The 18,955-nt window shown below is 44.2% G+C and overlaps 1 protein-coding gene across 1 annotated transcript in view; it reads right to left on the reverse strand.

Annotated features, from left to right (window-relative positions):
- Nucleotides 1-18,955, reverse strand: part of LOC311103182 (syntaxin-binding protein 5-like) — a 53,239-nt gene continuing 34,284 nt past the window's right edge. The window contains exons 19-28 of the mRNA XM_084144735.1: nucleotides 14,299-14,364; nucleotides 14,076-14,135; nucleotides 13,906-13,953; nucleotides 12,831-12,881; nucleotides 10,966-11,205; nucleotides 10,094-10,448; nucleotides 8,471-8,636; nucleotides 2,473-2,584; nucleotides 775-995; nucleotides 1-495 (exon numbers count right to left, since the gene is read on the reverse strand). Coding sequence (XP_084000861.1) covers nucleotides 454-495; nucleotides 775-995; nucleotides 2,473-2,584; nucleotides 8,471-8,636; nucleotides 10,094-10,448; nucleotides 10,966-11,205; nucleotides 12,831-12,881; nucleotides 13,906-13,953; nucleotides 14,076-14,135; nucleotides 14,299-14,364 — 1,361 coding nt within the window. The 3' untranslated portion in view covers nucleotides 1-453. The remainder of the gene's footprint in view (nucleotides 496-774; nucleotides 996-2,472; nucleotides 2,585-8,470; nucleotides 8,637-10,093; nucleotides 10,449-10,965; nucleotides 11,206-12,830; nucleotides 12,882-13,905; nucleotides 13,954-14,075; nucleotides 14,136-14,298; nucleotides 14,365-18,955) is intronic.

An 18,955-nucleotide genomic window follows, 5' to 3' on the forward strand; every position in this document is an offset into this window, starting at 1 on the left:
CTGTCTGTCTGTCTCCGTCTGTCTGTCTGTCTGTCTCCGTCTGTCTGTCTGTCTGTCTCTGTCTGTCTGTCTCCGTCTCCGTCTGTCTCCGTCTGTCTCCGTCTCCGTCTGTCTCCGTCCGTCTGTCTGTCTCCGTCTGTCTGTCTGTCTGTCTGTCTGTCTGTCTGTCTGTCTGTCTGTCTGTCTGTCTGTCTGTCTGTGTCTGTCTGTCTGTCTGTCTGTGTCTGTCTGTGTCTGTGTCAGTGATTCTGTCTGTGTCAGTGCGTCTGTCTTTGTCAGTCTGTCTACTCCTCCTCAGTGGTAACCAGCAGACGGAGGTAATGCAGTGTTGTATTGTGCTGCTAGGAAGAAAGCCTCAGTCTGTTACATAACACTTCTTCCTCCTGCAGAGAGATGAAGGAGAAGAGGAGGAGGAGCTGCATCTCCTGTAGACAAGACAACCCCTCGCTGCCATCAGAGCTGGTACCACTTCTTATCTTTGTACTTCAGCATCATCTGAGAAACAGAAGGAAGTGAGAGAAGAGGTTGTGAGACAGGACGGGACTCATAGACAACACTGTCACAGAAGGCAGGCTTCTCATCAAACCTGGGTTCAGGTAGTAATCATTTTCTTTCAAATACTTGAGTCGTGCTTGATTGAGCCCAAAAGTGCAAACCCTGTCCATCGTGCACTAGGCAGGCTCAATCAAACAATTCAAGTATTTGAAAGAAAACTAATACTAGTTGAACACAGGTTTGCTCCTCACAGATGACCTTGTGGATCATCAGCCTTACATCATGAGCGTGTTTAGAGAAGGAGTCAGCGCTGGCCATCATGGCTGCGGTTCTGTCCTCCAGCTCGCCCAGTTTCTGCCCCCTCTCGTCCAGGGCTATCCGGGCGCGGGCCAGGTCCCCCACCACCCCCGAGGCTGCCCCCTTCATGCCCTCCATGCCCTGGGGCCCAGGGATGTGCTGCGCCAGGCTACGAGATCCCTTACCCGCCGCAGTCTCACCAACTGTAGAGGACAGAGCCAAAAAAACAGGCTTTATAACTGCAATGCCAATAACACTGTCATTAGTAATCATATGCCAAACATCTTGTACGGCATTATCTCTGTGTCCAATAACACTGTCATTAGTAATCATATGCCAAACATCTTGTACGGCATTATCTCTGTGTCCAATAACACTGTGTCATTAGTAATCATATGCCAAACATCTTGTACGGCATTATCTCTGTGTCCAATAACACTGTCATTAGTAATCATATGCCAAACATCTTGTACGGCATTATCTCTGTGTCCAATAACACTGTGTCATTAGTAATCATATGCCAAACATCTTGTAAGGCATTATCTCTGTGTCCAATAACACTGTCATTAGTAATCATATGCCAAACATCTTGTACGGCATTATCTCTGTGTCCAATAACACTGTGTCATTAGTAATCATATGCCAAACATCTTGTACGGCATTATCTCTGTGTCCAATAACACTGTGTAATTAGTAATCATATGCCAAACATCTTGTAAGGCATTATCTCTGTGTCCAATAACACTGTCATTAGTAATCATATGCCAAAAATCTAGTACGCCATTATCTCTGTGTCCAATAACACTGTGTCATTAGTAATCATATGCCAAACATCTTGTACGGCATTATCTCTGTGTCCAATAACACTGTGTCATTAGTAATCATATGTCAAACATCTTGTACGGCATTATCTCTGTGTCCAATAACACTGTCATTAGTAATCATATGCCAAACATCTTGTACGGCATTATCTCTGTGTCCAATAACACTGTCATTAGTAATCATATGCCAAACATCTTGTACGGCATTATCTCTGTGTCCAATAACACTGTCATTAGTAACCATATGCCAAACATCTTGTACGGCATTATCTCTGTGTCCAATAACACTGTGTCATTAGTAATCATATGCCAAACATCTTGTACGGCATTATCTCTGTGTCCAATAACACTGTGTCATTAGTAATCATATGCCAAACATCTTGTACGGCATTATCTCTGTGTCCAATAACACTGTCATTAGTAATCATATGCCAAACATATTGTACGGCATTATCTCTGTGTCCAATAACACTGTGTCATTAGTAATCATATGCCAAACATCTTGTACGGCATTATCTCTGTGTCCAATAACACTGTCATTAGTAATCATATGCCAAACATCTTGTACGGCATTATCTCTGTGTCCAATAACACTGTGTCATTAGTAATCATATGCCAAACATCTTGTACGGCATTATCTCTGTGTCCAATAACACTGTATCATTAGTAATCATATGCCAAACATCTTGTACGGCATTATCTCTGTGTCCAATAACACTGTGTCATTAGTAATCATATGCCAAACATCTTGTACGGCATTATCTATGTCCAACTAAATCAGATATGTCCTCAAAACGCTCTAGAATGTCACAGTTCTATAGCTACTGAAGGAGAGGTGTATTGTGGGAATGATACTCACACAGATCTTCTCTATCCAGCGACTGAGCTCCTCCCCCAAACAGGCCCTTGAAGAAACCTCTATTAGGGGCCTCAGGTGTCTCTAACGGTGTAAACAGCTCTCCCATCATCTCCTAAAGTTTCAGATTTAGCAGTATATGTCAAAAATAACTTCAGTATTTATCATACCCACAAACACAAAACGTGATATCGCTCTCTCTCACACACACACACACACACGGGCTGGGCGATATGGCCAAGATATCATATCACAATATTTTTCAAATATTTTATAGTAAGGCATTACTGTACTTGACTGTATTTTATGTTTTTTAATAATACAAGTTCTAAATAAGATTCATGAGTAGTGCGTGGTCCTAGGGTGGCAACACATACATTCAAAGTGATTTCAACAGGGCTTTCTCCATTCTGATTGTTTTATACTGTTCAATTCAACTTCAAAATAATTTTCTGCATTTTCATCAATTTATGCATTTCCTGCACTCATTTGTTATCATTTCCACACTGTGCTACATAGGGCTGCATGATATGGCCAAAACATCTAGGCTCAATTGCGATTTCTTTTGACCAAATATTGCGATTGGACTTGAGATTTAGATCAAAACACTTGGGTAAACTGTTGGAATCATGGAAATAGAATGATTATTGAAATATAGTGGGCAGCACTTTGAATAAATAGTTGTTTGACATGACAACGGATGAAAAAGCCAGGGAGGAATTATTGTGACCGTGTATTAACCAAAGTGTTGGTCAGTGTTTCCCAGGGGACCCTAATTACACGTTTTCTCTACTTCATGCAAAGATGATATACTATCTTGACAAGATAGTCGAGTGACCGCATTAACAATGGAAATACATGTCCTCAAAGATGGAAGGCAGGCGGGAGCAGGCGAGATCAGCTGGGACCATTCTAGCCAATGAGAGGGCAGATACGCAAGTAAAAAGTGGGCGAAATGCCACGTGCATCCACCAACACTACCGTTCAAAAGTTTTGGGTCACTTAGAAATGTCCTTGTTTTCGAAAGAAAAGCAAATTTTTGGTCCATTAAAATAACATCAAATTGATCAGAAATACAGTGTAGACATTGTTAATGTTGTAAATGGCTATTGTAGCTGGAAACTGAATATCTACATAGGCGTACAGTGGCCCATTATCAGCAACCATCAGTCCTGTGTTCAAATGGCACGTTGTGTTTGCTAATCCAAGTTTATCATTTTAAAAGGCTAATTGATCATTAGAAAACCCTTTTGCAATTATGTTAGCACAGCTGAAAACTGTTGTGCTGATTAAAGAAGCAATAAAACTGGCCTTCTTGAGACTAGTTGAGTATCTGGAGCATCAGCAATTGTGGGTTCGATTACAGGCTCAAAATGGCCAGAAACAAATAACTTTCTTCTGAAACTCGTCAGTCTATTCTTGTTCTGAGAAATGAAGGCTATTCCATACGAGAAATTGCCAAGAAACTGAAAATCTCGTACAACGCTGTGTACTACTCCCTTCACAGAACAGCGCAAACTGGCTCTAACCAGAATAGAAAGAGGAGTGGGAGGCCTCGGTGCACAACTGAGCAAGAGGACAAATACATTAGTGTCTAGTTTGAGAAACAGGCGCCTCACCGGTCCTCAACTGGCAGCTTCATTAAATAGTACCCGCAAAACACCAGTCTCAACGTCAACAGTGAAGAGGCGACTCCGGGATGCTGACTTTCTAGGCAGAGTTGCAAAGAAAAAAACATATCTCAGATTGCCCATCTTAATCTTTTATTTTTATTGGCCAGTCTGAGATATGGCTTTTTCTTTGCAAATCTGCATAGAAGGTCAGGAAAGTAATAAAGGGAAATATATATTTTTTAAAGGATGTGTATATGTGTATGTCTATGTGTTTATATACAGTGGGGAGAACAAGTATTTGATACACTGCCGATTTTGCAGGTTTTCCTACTTACAAAGCATGTAGAGGTCTGTAATTTTTTATCATAGGTACACTTCAACTGTGAGAGACATAATCTAAAACAAAAATCCAGAAAATCACATTGTATGATTTTTAAGTAATTAATTTGCATTTTATTGCATGACATAAGTATTTGATACATCAGAAAAGCAGAACTTAATATTTGGTACAGAAACCTTTGTTTGCAATTACAGAGATCATACGTTTCCTGTAGGGCTTGACCAGGTTTGCACACACTGCAGCAGGGATTTTGGCCCACTCCTCCCTACAGACCTTCTCCAGATCCTTCAGGTTTCGGGGCTGTTGCTGGGCAATACAGACTTTCAGCTCCCTCCAAATAATTTCTATTGGGTTCAGGTCTGGAGACTGGCTAGGCCACTCCAGGACCTTGAGATGCTTCTTACGGAGGCACTCCTTAGTTGCCCTGGCTGTGTGTTTCGGGTCGTTGTCATGCTGGAAGACCCAGCCACGACCCATCTTCAATGCTCTTACTGAGGGAAGGAGGTTGTTGGCCAAGATTTCGCGATACATGGCCCCATCCATCCTCCCCTCAATACGGTGCAGTCGTCCTGTCCCCTTTGCAGAAAAGCATCCCCAAAGAATGATGTTTCCACCTCCATGCTTCACGGTTGGGATGGTGTTCTTGGGGTTGTACTCATCCTTCTTCTTCCTCCAAACACAGCGAGTGGAGTTTAGACCAAAAAGCTCTATTTTTGTCTCATCAGACCACATGACCTTCTCCCATTCCTCCTCTGGATCATCCAGATGGTCATTGGCAAACTTCAGACGGGCCTGGACATGCGCTGGTTTGAGCAGGGGGACCTTGTGTGCGCTGCAGGATTTTAATCCATGACGGCGTAGTGTGTTACTAATGGTTTTCTTTGAGACTGTGGTCCCAGCTCTCTTCAGGTCATTGACCAGGTCCTGCCGTGTAGTTCTGGGCTGATCCCTCACCTTCCTCATGATCATTGATGCCCCACGAGGTGAGATCTTGCATGGAGCCCCAGACCGAGGGTGATTGACCGTCATCTTGAACTTCTTCCATTTTCTAATAATTGTGCCAACAGTTGTTGCCTTCTCACCAAGCTGCTTGCCTATTGTCCTGTAGCCCATCCCAGCCTTGTGCAGGTCTACAATTTTATCCCTGATGTCCTTACACAACTCTCTGTTCTTGGCCATTGTGGAGAGGTTGGAGTCTGTTTGATTGAGTGTGTGGACAGGTGTCTTTTATACAGGTAACGAGTTAATACAGGTAATGAGTGGAGAACAGGAGGGCTTCTTAAAGAAAAGCTAACAGGTCTGTGAGAGCCGGAATTCTTACTGGTTGGTAGGTGATCAAATACTTATGTCATGCAATAAAATGCAAATTAATTACTTAAAAATCATACAATGTGATTTTCTGGATTTTTGTTTTAGATTCCGTCTCTCATAGTTGAAGTGTACCTATGATAAAAATTACAGACCTCTACATGCTTTGTAAGTAGGAAAACCTGCAAGATCGGCAGTGTATCAAATACTTGTTCTCCCCACTGTATATATATATATTACACTGCTCAAAAAAATTAAGGGAACACTTAAACAACACAATGTAACTCCAAGTCAATCACACTTCTGTGAAATCAAACTGTCCACTTAGGAAGCAACACTGATTGACAATACATTTCACATGCTGTTGTGCAAATGGAATAGACAACAGTTGGAAATTATAGGCAATTAGCAAGACACCCCCAATAAAGGATTGGTTTTGCAGGTGGTGACCACAGAGCACTTCTCAGTTCCTATGCTTCCTGGCTGATGTTTTGGTCACTTTTGAATGCTGGCGGTGCTTTCACTCTAGTGGTAGCATGAGACGGAGTCTACAACCCACACAAGTGGCTCAGGTAGTGCAGCTCATCCAGGATGGCACATCAATGCGAGCTGTGGCAAGAAGGTTTACTGTGTCTGTCAGCGTAGTGTCCAGAGCATGGAGGCGCTACCAGGAGACAGGCCAGTACATCAGGAGACGTGGAGGAGGCCGTAGGAGGGCAACAACCCAGCAGCAGGACTGCTACCTCCGCCTTTGTGCAAGAAGGAGCAGGAGGAGCACTGCCAGAGCCCTGCAAAATGACCTCCAGCAGGCCACAAATGTGCATGTGTCTGCTCAAACGGTCAGAAACAGACTCCATGAGGGTGGTATGAGAGCCCGACGTCCACAGGTGGGGGTTGTGCTTACAGCCCAACACCATGCAGGACGTTTGGCATTTGCCAGAGAACACCAAGATTGGCAAATTCGCCACTGGCGCCCTGTGCTCTTCACAGATGAAAGCAGGTTCACACTGAGCACATGTGACAGACGTGACAGAGTCTGGAGACGCCGTGGAGAACGTTCTGCTGCCTGCAACATCCTCCAGCATGACCGGTTTGGTGGTGGGTCAGTCATGGTGTGGGGTGGCATTTCTTTGGGGGGGCCGCACAGCCCTCCATGTGCTCGCCAGAGGTAGCCTGACTGCCATTAGGTACCGAGATGAGATCCTCAGACCCCTTGTGAGACCATATGCTGGTGCGGTTGGCCCTGGGTTCCTCCTAATGCAAGACAATGCTAGACCTCATGTGGCTGGAGTGTGTCAGCAGTTCCTGCAAGAGGAAGGCATTGATGCTATGGACTGGCCCGCCCGTTCCCCAGACCTGAATCCAATTGAGCACATCTGGGACATCATGTCTCGCTCCATCCACCAACGCCACGTTGCACCACAGACTGTCCAGGAGTTAGGTCATTACATCAAAGTTGGATCAGCCTGTAGTGTGGTTTTCCACTTTCATTTTGAGGGTGACTCCAAATCCAGACCTCCATGGGTTGATACATTTGATTTCCATTGATAATTTTTGTGTGATTTTGTTGTCAGCACATTCAACTATGTAAAGAAAAAAGTATTTAATAAGATTATTTCATTCATTCAGATCTAGGATGTGTTATTTTAGTGTTCCCTTAATTTTTTGAGCAGTGTATATATATATATATATATATGCGAGAGAAAAAAAACATATGGGGGATTGGAAGTGATGCAGACAATTACATTGATGGAAGTTACAATCTATCTGCAATATTAAAGCTGATCTACCCCCTTAAAAAAAAAAAAAAACACTTGAGTGGTTTAAGGGGAAACATTTAAATGTCTTGGAATGGCCTAGTCAAAGCCCAGATCTCAATCCAATTGAGAATCTGTGGTATGACTTAAAGATTGCTGTACACCTAGCGGAACCCATCCAACTTGAAGGAGCTGGAGCAGTTTTGCCTTGAAGAATGGGCAAAAACTTGCAGCTGTAATTGCTGCAAAAGGTGGCTCTACAAAGTATTGACTTTGGGGGGGTGAATAGCTATGCACACTCAAGTTTTCTGTTTCTTTGTCTTTTTTCACACAAATAAATATTTTTTATCTTCAAAGTGGTAGGCATGTGTGTAAATCAAATGATACAAACCCCCCAAAAATCAATTTTAATTCCAGGTTGTAAGGCAACAAAATAGGAAAAATGCCAAGGGGGGTGAATACTTTCGCAAGCCACTGTATGTTTGCTCTGACTCTGAGCACATTTAGCTAGCTAGCGAGCAATTAGCATTAACACGTTTTATTTTAGCCACAACTTGCTAAGACACAGTAGCTGTTTGCTGACAGTAAGATACACAAACTAATATTGTAACTATAGAACACATGTGGATTTATATTAAGAAGCAAAGTGGAAAGCAGCATCGTTGTCACCAACATCTTGTTGCTTCTGACCATGCAGACAGAGTGAACAGCAAGTGGTCGTGACTCCGTGGTCGAGCAACAACCGCTCTCCTTGAGTGACAGGGGGCAGGGCTTGGTGTGTGTAGTAGGAGGATGGAGGAAGATGACTCAAGTAGCAAAACAGAGTAAACTATAAAAAATAGATGTTACACGTGGCGGAGTGGCGTATCACATTTAACAAACCAAACGTTGAAATACCATTACAGAAGGTAAAGTAAAAAAGCAAAGCATTATAGCCCTAACACACACACACAGCACAGAGACACGCGCACACACACACACACCTGTAGATTGTCGCAGGTCTCCTGGCTGTATGTGATCCTCTGTATCTCAGTGGGGGAGGTGAGGTACAGAGCCTGGCCCAGGTTGGAGAAGCAGAAGGTCCGGGCTATCCTCATGTCTGTCAGGGGAAGGTAGTTCACATCCAGGAGTGGTCTGAGACTGGGTAGACTGGGGGGGGGGAGGAGCGTGAAAGAAAGAAAGAAAGAAAGAGAGAGAGGGAGAGGGAGACAGAGAGAGAGAGAGAGAGAGAGACAGAGAGAGAGAGAGAGAGAGAGAGAGACAGAGAGACAGAGAGACAGAGAGAGAGAGAGAGAGAGAGAGAGAGAGAGAGAGAGAGAGAGAGAGAGAGAGAGAGAGAGAGAGAGAGAGAGAGAGAGAGAGAGAGAGAGAGACATACGAACAGTATGAATGAAGTAAGCACTGTGTAGTATACCAGAGAGGTCTGTGTGTAACACTAAGAGTACCTCAGAGTAACTACAGTACCACAGACTGGGCCTTTCAGAGTACCTCAGAGTAACTACAGTACCACAGACTGGGCCTTTCAGAGTACCTCAGAGTAACTACAGTACCACAGACTGGGCCTTTCAGAGTACCTCAGAGTAACTACAGTACCACAGACTGGGCCTTTCAGAGTACCTCAGAGTAACTACAGTACCACAGGCTGGGCCTTTCAGAGTACCTCAGAGTAACTACAGTACCACAGACTGGGCCTTTCAGAGTACCTCAGAGTAACTACAGTACCACAGACTGGGCCTTTCAGAGTACCTCAGAGTAACTACAGTACCACAGGCTGGGCCTTTCAGAGTACCTCAGAGTAACTACAGTACCACAGACTGGGCCTTTCAGAGTACCTCAGAGTAACTACAGTACCACAGACTGGGCCTTTCAGAGTACCTCAGAGTAACTACAGTACCACAGACTGGGCCTTTCAGAGTACCTCAGAGTAACTACAGTACCACAGGCTGGGCCTTTCAGAGTACCTCAGAGTAACTACAGTACCACAGACTGGGCCTTTCAGAGTACCTCAGAGTAACTACAGTACCACAGACTGGGCCTTTCAGAGTACCTCAGAGTAACTACAGTACCACAGGCTGGGCCTTTCAGAGTACCTCAGAGTAACTACAGTACCACAGGCTGGGCCTTTCAGAGTACCTCAGAGTAACTACAGTACCACAGGCTGGGCCTTTCAGAGTACCTCAGAGTAACTACAGTACCACAGGCTGGGCCTTTCAGAGTACCTCAGAGTAACTACAGTACCACAGGCTGGGCCTTTCAGAGTACCTCAGAGTAACTACAGTACCACAGGCTGGGCCTTTCAGAGTACCTCAGAGTAACTACAGTACCACAGGCTGGGCCTTTCAGAGTACCTCAGAGTAACTACAGTACCACAGACTGGGCCTTTCAGAGTACCTCAGAGTAACTACAGTACCACAGACTGGGCCTTTCAGAGTACCTCAGAGTAACTACAGTACCACAGGCTGGGCCTTTCAGAGTACCTCAGAGTAACTACAGTACCACAGACTGGGCCTTTCAGAGTACCTCAGAGTAACTACAGTACCACAGGCTGGGCCTTTCAGAGTACCTCAGAGTAACTACAGTACCACAGGCTGGGCCTTTCAGAGTACCTCAGAGTCATGACGTGTCCATTAGCACAGAAGCAGGCGAGGCAGAGTCCAGCAGCCATCTGCACCACGTCAGCTCTCAGCACGAAGGAGCTCTCTGTGATGTTGTGCTTGAAGAAGCAGGACTGGGAAGGCAGGCCCACCACCTTGGCCTGTTTCTCTGAGCACACCACAGCGTACTGGCTGTCCTGACCCTCCTGGGTGGGGGGTGGGGAGGCCGGCCGGCGGCTCCTCGCCTCCTTCTCCTCGTCTGGAGCGTTGGGCTCGGACCACGGCTCGTAGGAAGGAGGAAGGACCGCCCCAAGGGAGTCCAGGAAGGCCATAGTCAGGATACCTCCTTTTAGTCTGACCAGAGTACCTGGAGGACATAGAAAGAGACAGGTTAGACATCTTGCTTCATTATAAACACATTTATAGTCAGAGCAGCTGGAGACAAGTTAGACCTCTCGCTCTCTCTCTCAAAAATCTATTTTCATATTGTTGTTAATAATATATAATTTGCTGACAACCTTCAGTAAACATGCAGACGACTAGTGCTACCGAACCACAGATTGGGAACCACTGCTTTCATGCAAAGAAACTGAGAAATATATGGAACATTTGTGGGAGTATGTGTAGATGCAAACTATTCCTTCCAGTTCCATCCAGATTAAGCCACCACAGTGGTAATGCTTCTGCTGATGTCACAGAGATGGTTCAGTGAACCGGCTAACCTTGTCCGAGACCTGAAAAGTTGAATGGGCTCCACTGTGTCATTCATTGTCATTAAGCTTACCAGGGCTGCCTTATGGGCCCTGGTCAAAAGAAGTGCACTACATAGGCAATAGGGTTCAATTTGGGACGCAAACCTAGCTCATATCAGCGATCACACTTACCACAGGACGAGACTCCGACAGGTTGCTGCAGCCTCTGGTCCCCTGTGGGTGGCAGACTGAGGGAGAGGACGAGGACAGTGCCCTGGGTAGTACCCACCCACAGGCTGGGGCTGGGGTTGCTGTCTGTCTTCCTGGGGAAACTCTCACTGAAGTGGAAGGAGGAGATAGCTTCGCGGGACTCCCGCTCTATACTGGTCACACTGGAACTCCTCGAGCGGCTGAACAAACTGTCCTTGGCATCTGGATGGAGGATAATGGATGGAGGATGGTGATTGGTGGATGGTGTATGGAGGATGGTGGATGGAGGATGGTGATTGGTGGATGGTGTATGGAGGATGGTGGATCATGGATGGAGAATGGTGATTGGTGGATAGTGATTGGTGAATAGTGAGGATGGTATATAGAGAGAAGACCAATAGAGAGAGAGGAGAAGTGAGGGATAATATGAAAGTGGATGCTTTGATATAGTTGGAATAGGAAAGGAAAATAGGAGTGGTTAATAACCCAACGGAAGGTTAGATCTGTGACCTTTCATGGAGACGCTCTGAAATTCAGGAGAAGTCCTGCATTGTCTCATGAGCAAGTTAGTTATGCAGAGGTACATCCAAGCTAGAGAAAAAATATCACATTTCTTCACAATGCACACAAGGAGCAGCACATGAAACGCCCATCTTAAGAACTACAGTAGCACCAAATAAAGGTCATTCCAGAGAAACCACATGGCATTTCATCATTGAGAGATTACATGAGATATTGTGTTAATTTAGTTTTCAAAACTGCAAATATGCAAAAGCATTTGGCCAAAGAAGGTGTGTTCTCAATGTGAAACGTCTAGAAAAAGTCACACCTTCCTTATGCAGTATGTAACTTAAGGAGACAGGAGGGGGCAATACTTTACCACATGTTTAGCAGTTTGAATAGCATGGCACTTGTCAAACTCATTGTTGCATTCCATTTCAGAGAAGTACACAAGAAAAGCAGGAGTTTCAACACTGACTGCAAACAGTAATTGGACACCCTCAATATTAAACAAGGGAACCAACAAGTCTGTCAGTCAGTGAGAGAGAGAGTTAGTGTCAAAGGTCAAAGTTCAAAACCAAGGAACAGGAGGCCCCTGCAGCAGTGGTGGAGGTTAGTACCATAACCAGTTATCCCACTCCAGCCCAATTCAATGGCACCCTATTCCATATATAGTGCACTACTTTTGATCAAAGCCCTATGCGGGCCCTGGTCAATTGTAGAGCACTATATAGGGAATAGGGTGCCATTTCAGACGCAGACTACACGACTGGTCCACTCACTGACGTCAGGGACCGAGAGAGTCCTATGAACGTAGAGAAGGCTCCTGGACGCCTTGCCCTCCTTCATACAACAAAAGCACCTCTTATATGGGAGAGAGCGCTGCCGTCGCACCCTCTCCTCTGCTCACAGAGAGTACGAGGCCAAACAGAGAGTACATGTGTCTCAGTTTACCAGATTACAAGATAACAGAATTTGAATTTTACACATTCAGTGACACGTCTTCCTTACAGGTCAGGCTCCAATTAGCCTGGTGGAACCAGCCTGATCGTGTTGCACAATGCAAACGCAGCTATTAGGCTGGTGGAACCAGCCTGATCGTGTTGCACAATGCAAACGCAGCTATTAGCCTGGTGGAACCAGCCTGATCGTGTTGCACAATGCAAACGCAGCTATTAGGCTGCTTCTACCAGTCTAGGGCTTCACACTCACAAACAAAACAAAAATGTATGAACATTGAAACAGTAAGGAAAGTTTGGTGTAATTAGGAAGTGGGAATAGAACAGCATCTGAAAGGTAAATGGGCTACTAGAGAATGTAAACAACACTAAGTTAGAAGGGCTTACCCAGGCCTGTCTTTTGCTCTGTAGGCGAGCTCATTTTCCTTGACATCTTGGCTGCAAGAAAAATAAATACAAATAAATAAATTAAATAAAAACATACCCTCTTTACAAATTAATACTTTGGAATCAAGCAAACTGAATGTCAAATACAATGATCCATTAAAATGCTACTTGTTTTGATCGCTTTCAGCAACTTGTGTCATCTGTCATTCATTGGCAAACAGTTTGAGAGGAGACTGTAGAATTAGAATGTAGAATTAGCATTGAGACTCAGAGGCAGCCGGTCATTGAGTGCATCTCGATCGCTCGCACGCACGCACGCACGCACGCACGCACGTGCACGCGCGCGCACACACACACGTACACACACGTACACACACACACGCCTGTAATGTCCAACTAAGCAAGAGGTAGACAAGAAAAAGAGATTGAATATTGGTTATTTGACTGGGGAGGACAGGGAGGGAAAATCATTAAAGTGAATAATCAAGTATCAAAGCCCTGTAATAATGTTTTGTTTTTGGGTCAAACCGAATCTTGTTAAGAGATTAATGGTCAGAGTTACTATACATTTGAACCAGTGAAAACGTGCACCACTTTTAGATTTGAGTGATTTAGAAACAAATGTTTTTAGTGATCTTTATTTTACATTTCACATTATATTCCCTCTAGAGAGAACAGGTCCTACAGTGATTTTACTCATGTGCAAAAAAGCATAGTAAATTTGGTCCTAAGAGATACAAGTGGATACCCCTCTATCAATCATGCATTTGACAAAGTGCAGAGGATCACTTTTATAGACCATCAGCCACCTTGTGATTGACAAAAACAACCCACAGATTGAGTACATGTTTCTTCTCCATCACCTTCATTAGCACATGATGCTTAGGATTGTGGCACAACCTTGGTTAGAAGCCCAGTGAAGTCGGTAAGAGACCATGTTGGATTAGGGCACAGCCTTGTTTAGAAACCCAGTGTGGTTGGCCATGTTGGATTAGGGCATTGCCTTGGTTAGAAGCCCAGTGAAGTCGGTAAGAGAGAAAGCAGTAGAGTTTATAACACTAGGATCATACACTACCAAAGTCATTGGCAACCATCTTGGAAAACCGCCTGCTTTTGGACTTCACTGCAAATGTATTTTAAAAAGACAAAGGCAAATGTAAAATTGCATTGCATTTCCGACGGCCAGAAAGTTTGGGTAGAATGAAGCTCTGTAGATCTTGTTGATTTATCAATGTAATACAGTACCCATCTCTATAAACCTTTTCTGTTTGTGTTCATCGTCTGAACTGGTGGGTGACGTAGCGCCTATATGGTGACAACAACACTTCAGGGGACATCAACTTATTCGACACTCCTTGATACTGACAAGCAGCTAAATGGATATACAGAATGTTGTATATTTTTTACTTGTTCAAGAAAAGGGTAGATTGCGTTTTGTATTATGCAGTAATGGAGAATTAAATGTTACCTGACGTTGGTGACTTGTTGCTTTTCTCCTCTGAAGCGTTGTTTCCATCGCTGTTATCACTGAGAGCTGTGGAGAACAGACATGTCTTAGACCAACGTGATGTTATCACTGAGAGCTGTGGAGAACAGACATGTCTTAGACCAACGTGATGTTATCACTGAGAGCTGTGGAGAACAGACGTGTCTTACACCAACGTGATGTTATCACTGAGAGCTGTGGAGAACAGACGTGTCTTAGACCAACGTGATGTTATCACAGAGCTGTGGAGAACAGACGTGTCTTAGACCAACGTGATGTTATCACAGAGCTGTGGAGAACAGACGTGTCTTAGACCAACGTGATGTTATCACTGGGAGCTGTGGAGAACAGACGTGTCTTACACCAACGTGATGTTATCACTGAGAGCTGTGGAGAACAGACATGTCTTACACCAACGTGATGTTATCACTGAGAGCTGTGGAGAACAGACGTGTCTTAGACCAACGTGATGTTATCACTGAGAGCTGTGGAGAACAGACATGTCTTAGACCAACGTGATGTTATCACTGAGAGCTGTGGAGAACAGACGTGTCTTAGACCAACGTGATGTTATCACAGAGCTGTGGAGAACAGACGTGTCTTAGACCAACGTGATGTTATCACTGGGAGCTGTGGAGAACAGACGTGTCTTACACCAACGTGATGTTATCACTGAGAGCTGTGGAGAACAGACATGTCTTACACCAACGTGATGTTATCACTGAGAGCTGTGGAGAACAGACGTGTCTTAGACCAACGTGATGTTATCACTGAGAGCTGTGGAGAACAGACATGTCTTAGACCAACGTGATGTTATCACTGAGAGCTGTGGAGAACAGACATGTCTTAGACCAACGTGATGTTATCACTGAGAGCTGTGGAGAACAGACGTGTCTTACACCAACGTGATGTTATCACTGAGAGCTGTGGAGAACAGACGTGTCTTAGACCAACGTGATGTTATCACAGAGCTGTGGAGAACAGACGTGTCTTAGACCAACGTGATGTTATCACAGAGCTGTGGAGAACAGACGTGTCTTAGACCAACGTGATGTTATCACTGGGAGCTGTGGAGAACAGACGTGTCTTACACCAACGTGATGTTATCACTGAGAGCTGTGGAGAACAGACATGTCTTACACCAACGTGATGTTATCACTGAGAGCTGTGGAGAACAGACGTGTCTTAGACCAACGTGATGTTATCATTGAGAGCTGTGGAGAACAGACGTGTCTTAGACCAACGTGATGTTATCACTGAGAGCTGTGGAGAACAGACGTGTCTTAGACCAACGTGATGTTATCACTGAGAGCTGTGGAGAACAGACGTGTCTTAGACCAACGTGATGTTATCACTGGGAGCTGTGGAGAACAGACGTGTCTTAGACCAACGTGATGTTATCACTGAGAGCTGTGGAGAACAGACATGTCTTAGACCAACGTGATGTTATCACTGAGAGCTGTGGAGAACTGACGTGTCTTAGACCAACGTGATGTTATCACTGAGAGCTGTGGAGAACAGACGTGTCTTAGACCAACGTGATGTTATCACTGAGAGCTGTGGAGAACAGACGTGTCTTAGACCAACGTGATGTTATCACTGAGAGCTGTGGAGAACAGACATGTCTTAGACCAACGTGATGTTATCACTGAGAGCTGTGGAGAACAGACGTGTCTTAGACCAACGTGATGTTATCACTGAGAGCTGTGGAGAACAGACGTGTCTTAGACCAACGTGATGTTATCACTGAGAGCTGTGGAGAACAGACGTGTCTTAGACCAACGTGATGTTATCACTGAGAGCTGTGGAGAACAGACGTGTCTTAGACCAACGTGATGTTATCACTGAGAGCTGTGGAGAACAGACGTGTCTTAGACCAACGGGATGTTCTACAGTAAAGACTGCTGTTCACCATACACTAGCCTCAAAGTGAGTCTAAGATTCATCGTTAAGAAAACTCTGAGGCAAGTGATTAACAAAAACTAAGGCTGTGAATAATTGCAATATTTTTTTACTATAAAATCAGATTCTCTATCCAAAATCATACATTTGAAAATCATATTATCTGTCCAGTTAAGCTATCTATTCATACACTTAAAAAAAAAGTGACAGCTAAAATATGTTGTTTGAGTGCATATACTGTAAACAAATGGTGATTGAAACAAACAGAGTGAGAGGAATCTGCCTTGACAGAAAAGGCAGATTGAAGTGAAAGAGGGAGATGGATAGAGAGAAGAAAAGAAAGAGTGTGATAAACATGAGATGACTTACGGGAGTTAGAAGAATAACAGGTCTTTTTCATAGACGTATAAAAGATAGAAAGGCGGGAAATGCAAGACGTCACAGTGGAAATGTCTTTCCAAGGCCATAGAGAGAGACCACCAGTAGAAAATAGGTGAGACAAAACAATGATAGCAAATCAGAAGAACAGAAAAAAAGCAAAGTGACTCAGAGGCTAGCAACTGCATTCACTCCAATAGTAAATTCATTAAATATACATTCATTCTCATACAATTTTTCTGTAAATCAAATTACGACAAGATGACTCAAATTGTGATTGAATTGAAATTGTAGGCTTAGGTTATTAGCATTTGAGTCAACGCATGACCGAAGAGGAGTATTAAATCCAGTGCTGCCGAACACCAGGAGGCTCACTAAGCCAAGGATGAAATGAAGAGAGGATGGACCACAAAGAGAAACATGAGTGGTAGAGGATGACTAGACAGAGACAGATCATTAGAGGAAGTATGGCAAGACAGAGACAGATCATTAGAGGAAGTATGACAAGACAGAGACAGATCATTAGAGGAAGGATGGCAAGACAGAGACAGATCATTAGAGGAAGGATGGCAAGACAGAGAGAGATCATTAGAGGAAGGATGACAAGACAGTGACAGATCATTAGAGGAAGGATGACAAGACAGAGAGACAGATCATTAGAGGAAGTATGGCAAGACAGACAGATCATTAGAGGAAGTATGACAAGACAGAGACAGATCATTAGAGGAAGTATGGCAAGACAGAGAGAGATCATTAGAGGAAGTATGGCAAGACAGAGAGAGATCATTAGAGGAAGTATGGCAAGACAGAGACAGATCATTAGAGGAAGTATGGCAAGACAGAGAGAGATCATTAGAGGAAGGATGGCAAGACAGAGAGACAGATCATTAGAGGAAGTATGGCAAGACAGAGACAGATCATTAGAGGAAGTATGGCAAGACAGAGAGAGATCATTAGAGGAAGGATGGCAAGACAGAGAGACAGATCATTAGAGGCAGTATGGCAAGACAGAGACAGATCATTAGAGGAAGTATGGCAAGACAGAGAGAGATCATTAGAGGAAGGATGGCAAGACAGAGAGACAGATCATTAGAGGAAGGATGGCAAGACAGAGACAGATCATTAGAGGAAGGATGGCAAGACAGAGAGACAGATCATTAGAGGAAGTATGACAAGACAGAGAGAGATCATTAGAGGAAGGATGGCAAGACAGAGACAGATCATTAGAGGAAGTATGGCAAGACAGAGACAGATCATTAGAGGAAGGATGGCAAGACAGAGAGACAGATCATTAGAGGAAGTATGGCAAGATAGAGAAAGATAGCATGTATGGTGACAGAAATAACACAGGAGTCAGAAGCAACAGCAAGCATGAAGCCCTACTCTCTAATGTGTTTGTGTACAGTGCTACAAAATGTACAATTACTTTGGACCAACTGAAGCAAAAAAGCAGGCCACTCCAATCACGGCACAGACAGAGCCCAGTCATGATACGCATGTTTCTCTGTGGCTTCAGCGTCACTGAACAGATGGACAGTCCATCAGTGATGCCTCCTGTTAAGAGAGAGATGCTACTGCAGGGGGTGGGGTACTCAGGGGTGTGAAGCCAAATGGTCTGCCCAGCGTGTGAGGTAGGCTTGGGTGGTATCCTGTATATAGTGAATACCTACAGTGGGGAAAAAAAGTATTTAGTCAGCCACCAATTGTGCAAGTTCTCCCACTTAAAAAGATGAGAGAGGCCTGTAATTTTCATCATAGGTACACGTCAACTATGACAGACAAAATGAGGAAAGAAAATCCAGAAAATCACATTGTAGGATTTTTTATGAATTTATTTGCAAATTATGGTGGAAAATAAGTATTTGGTCAATAACAAAAGTTTCTCAATACTTTGTTATATACCCTTTGTTGGCAATGACACAGGTCAAACGTTTTCTGTAAGTCTTCACAAGGTTTTCACACACTGTTGCTGGTATTTTGGCCCATTCCTCCATGCAGATCTCCTCTAGAGAAGTGATGTTTTGGGGCTGTCGCTGGGCAACACTGACTTTCAACTCCCTCCAAAGATTTTCTATGGGGTTGAGATCTGGAGACTGGCTAGGCCACTCCAGGACCTTGAAATGCTTCTTACGAAGCCACTCCTTCGTTGCCCGGGCGGTGTGTTTGGGATCATTGTCATGCTGAAAGACCCAGCCACGTTTCATCTTCAATGCCCTTGCTGATGGAAGGAGGTTTTCACTCAAAATCTCACGATACATGGCCCCATTCATTCTTTCCTTTACACGGATCAGTCGTCCTGGTCCCTTTGCAGAAAAACAGCCCCAAAGCATGATGTTTCCACCCCCATGCTTCACAGTAG

The sequence above is a fragment of the Coregonus lavaretus genome (assembly GCF_964263955.1).
Source record: "Coregonus lavaretus genome assembly, chromosome: 27".
Classification (NCBI taxonomy): domain Eukaryota; kingdom Metazoa; phylum Chordata; class Actinopteri; order Salmoniformes; family Salmonidae; genus Coregonus; species Coregonus lavaretus.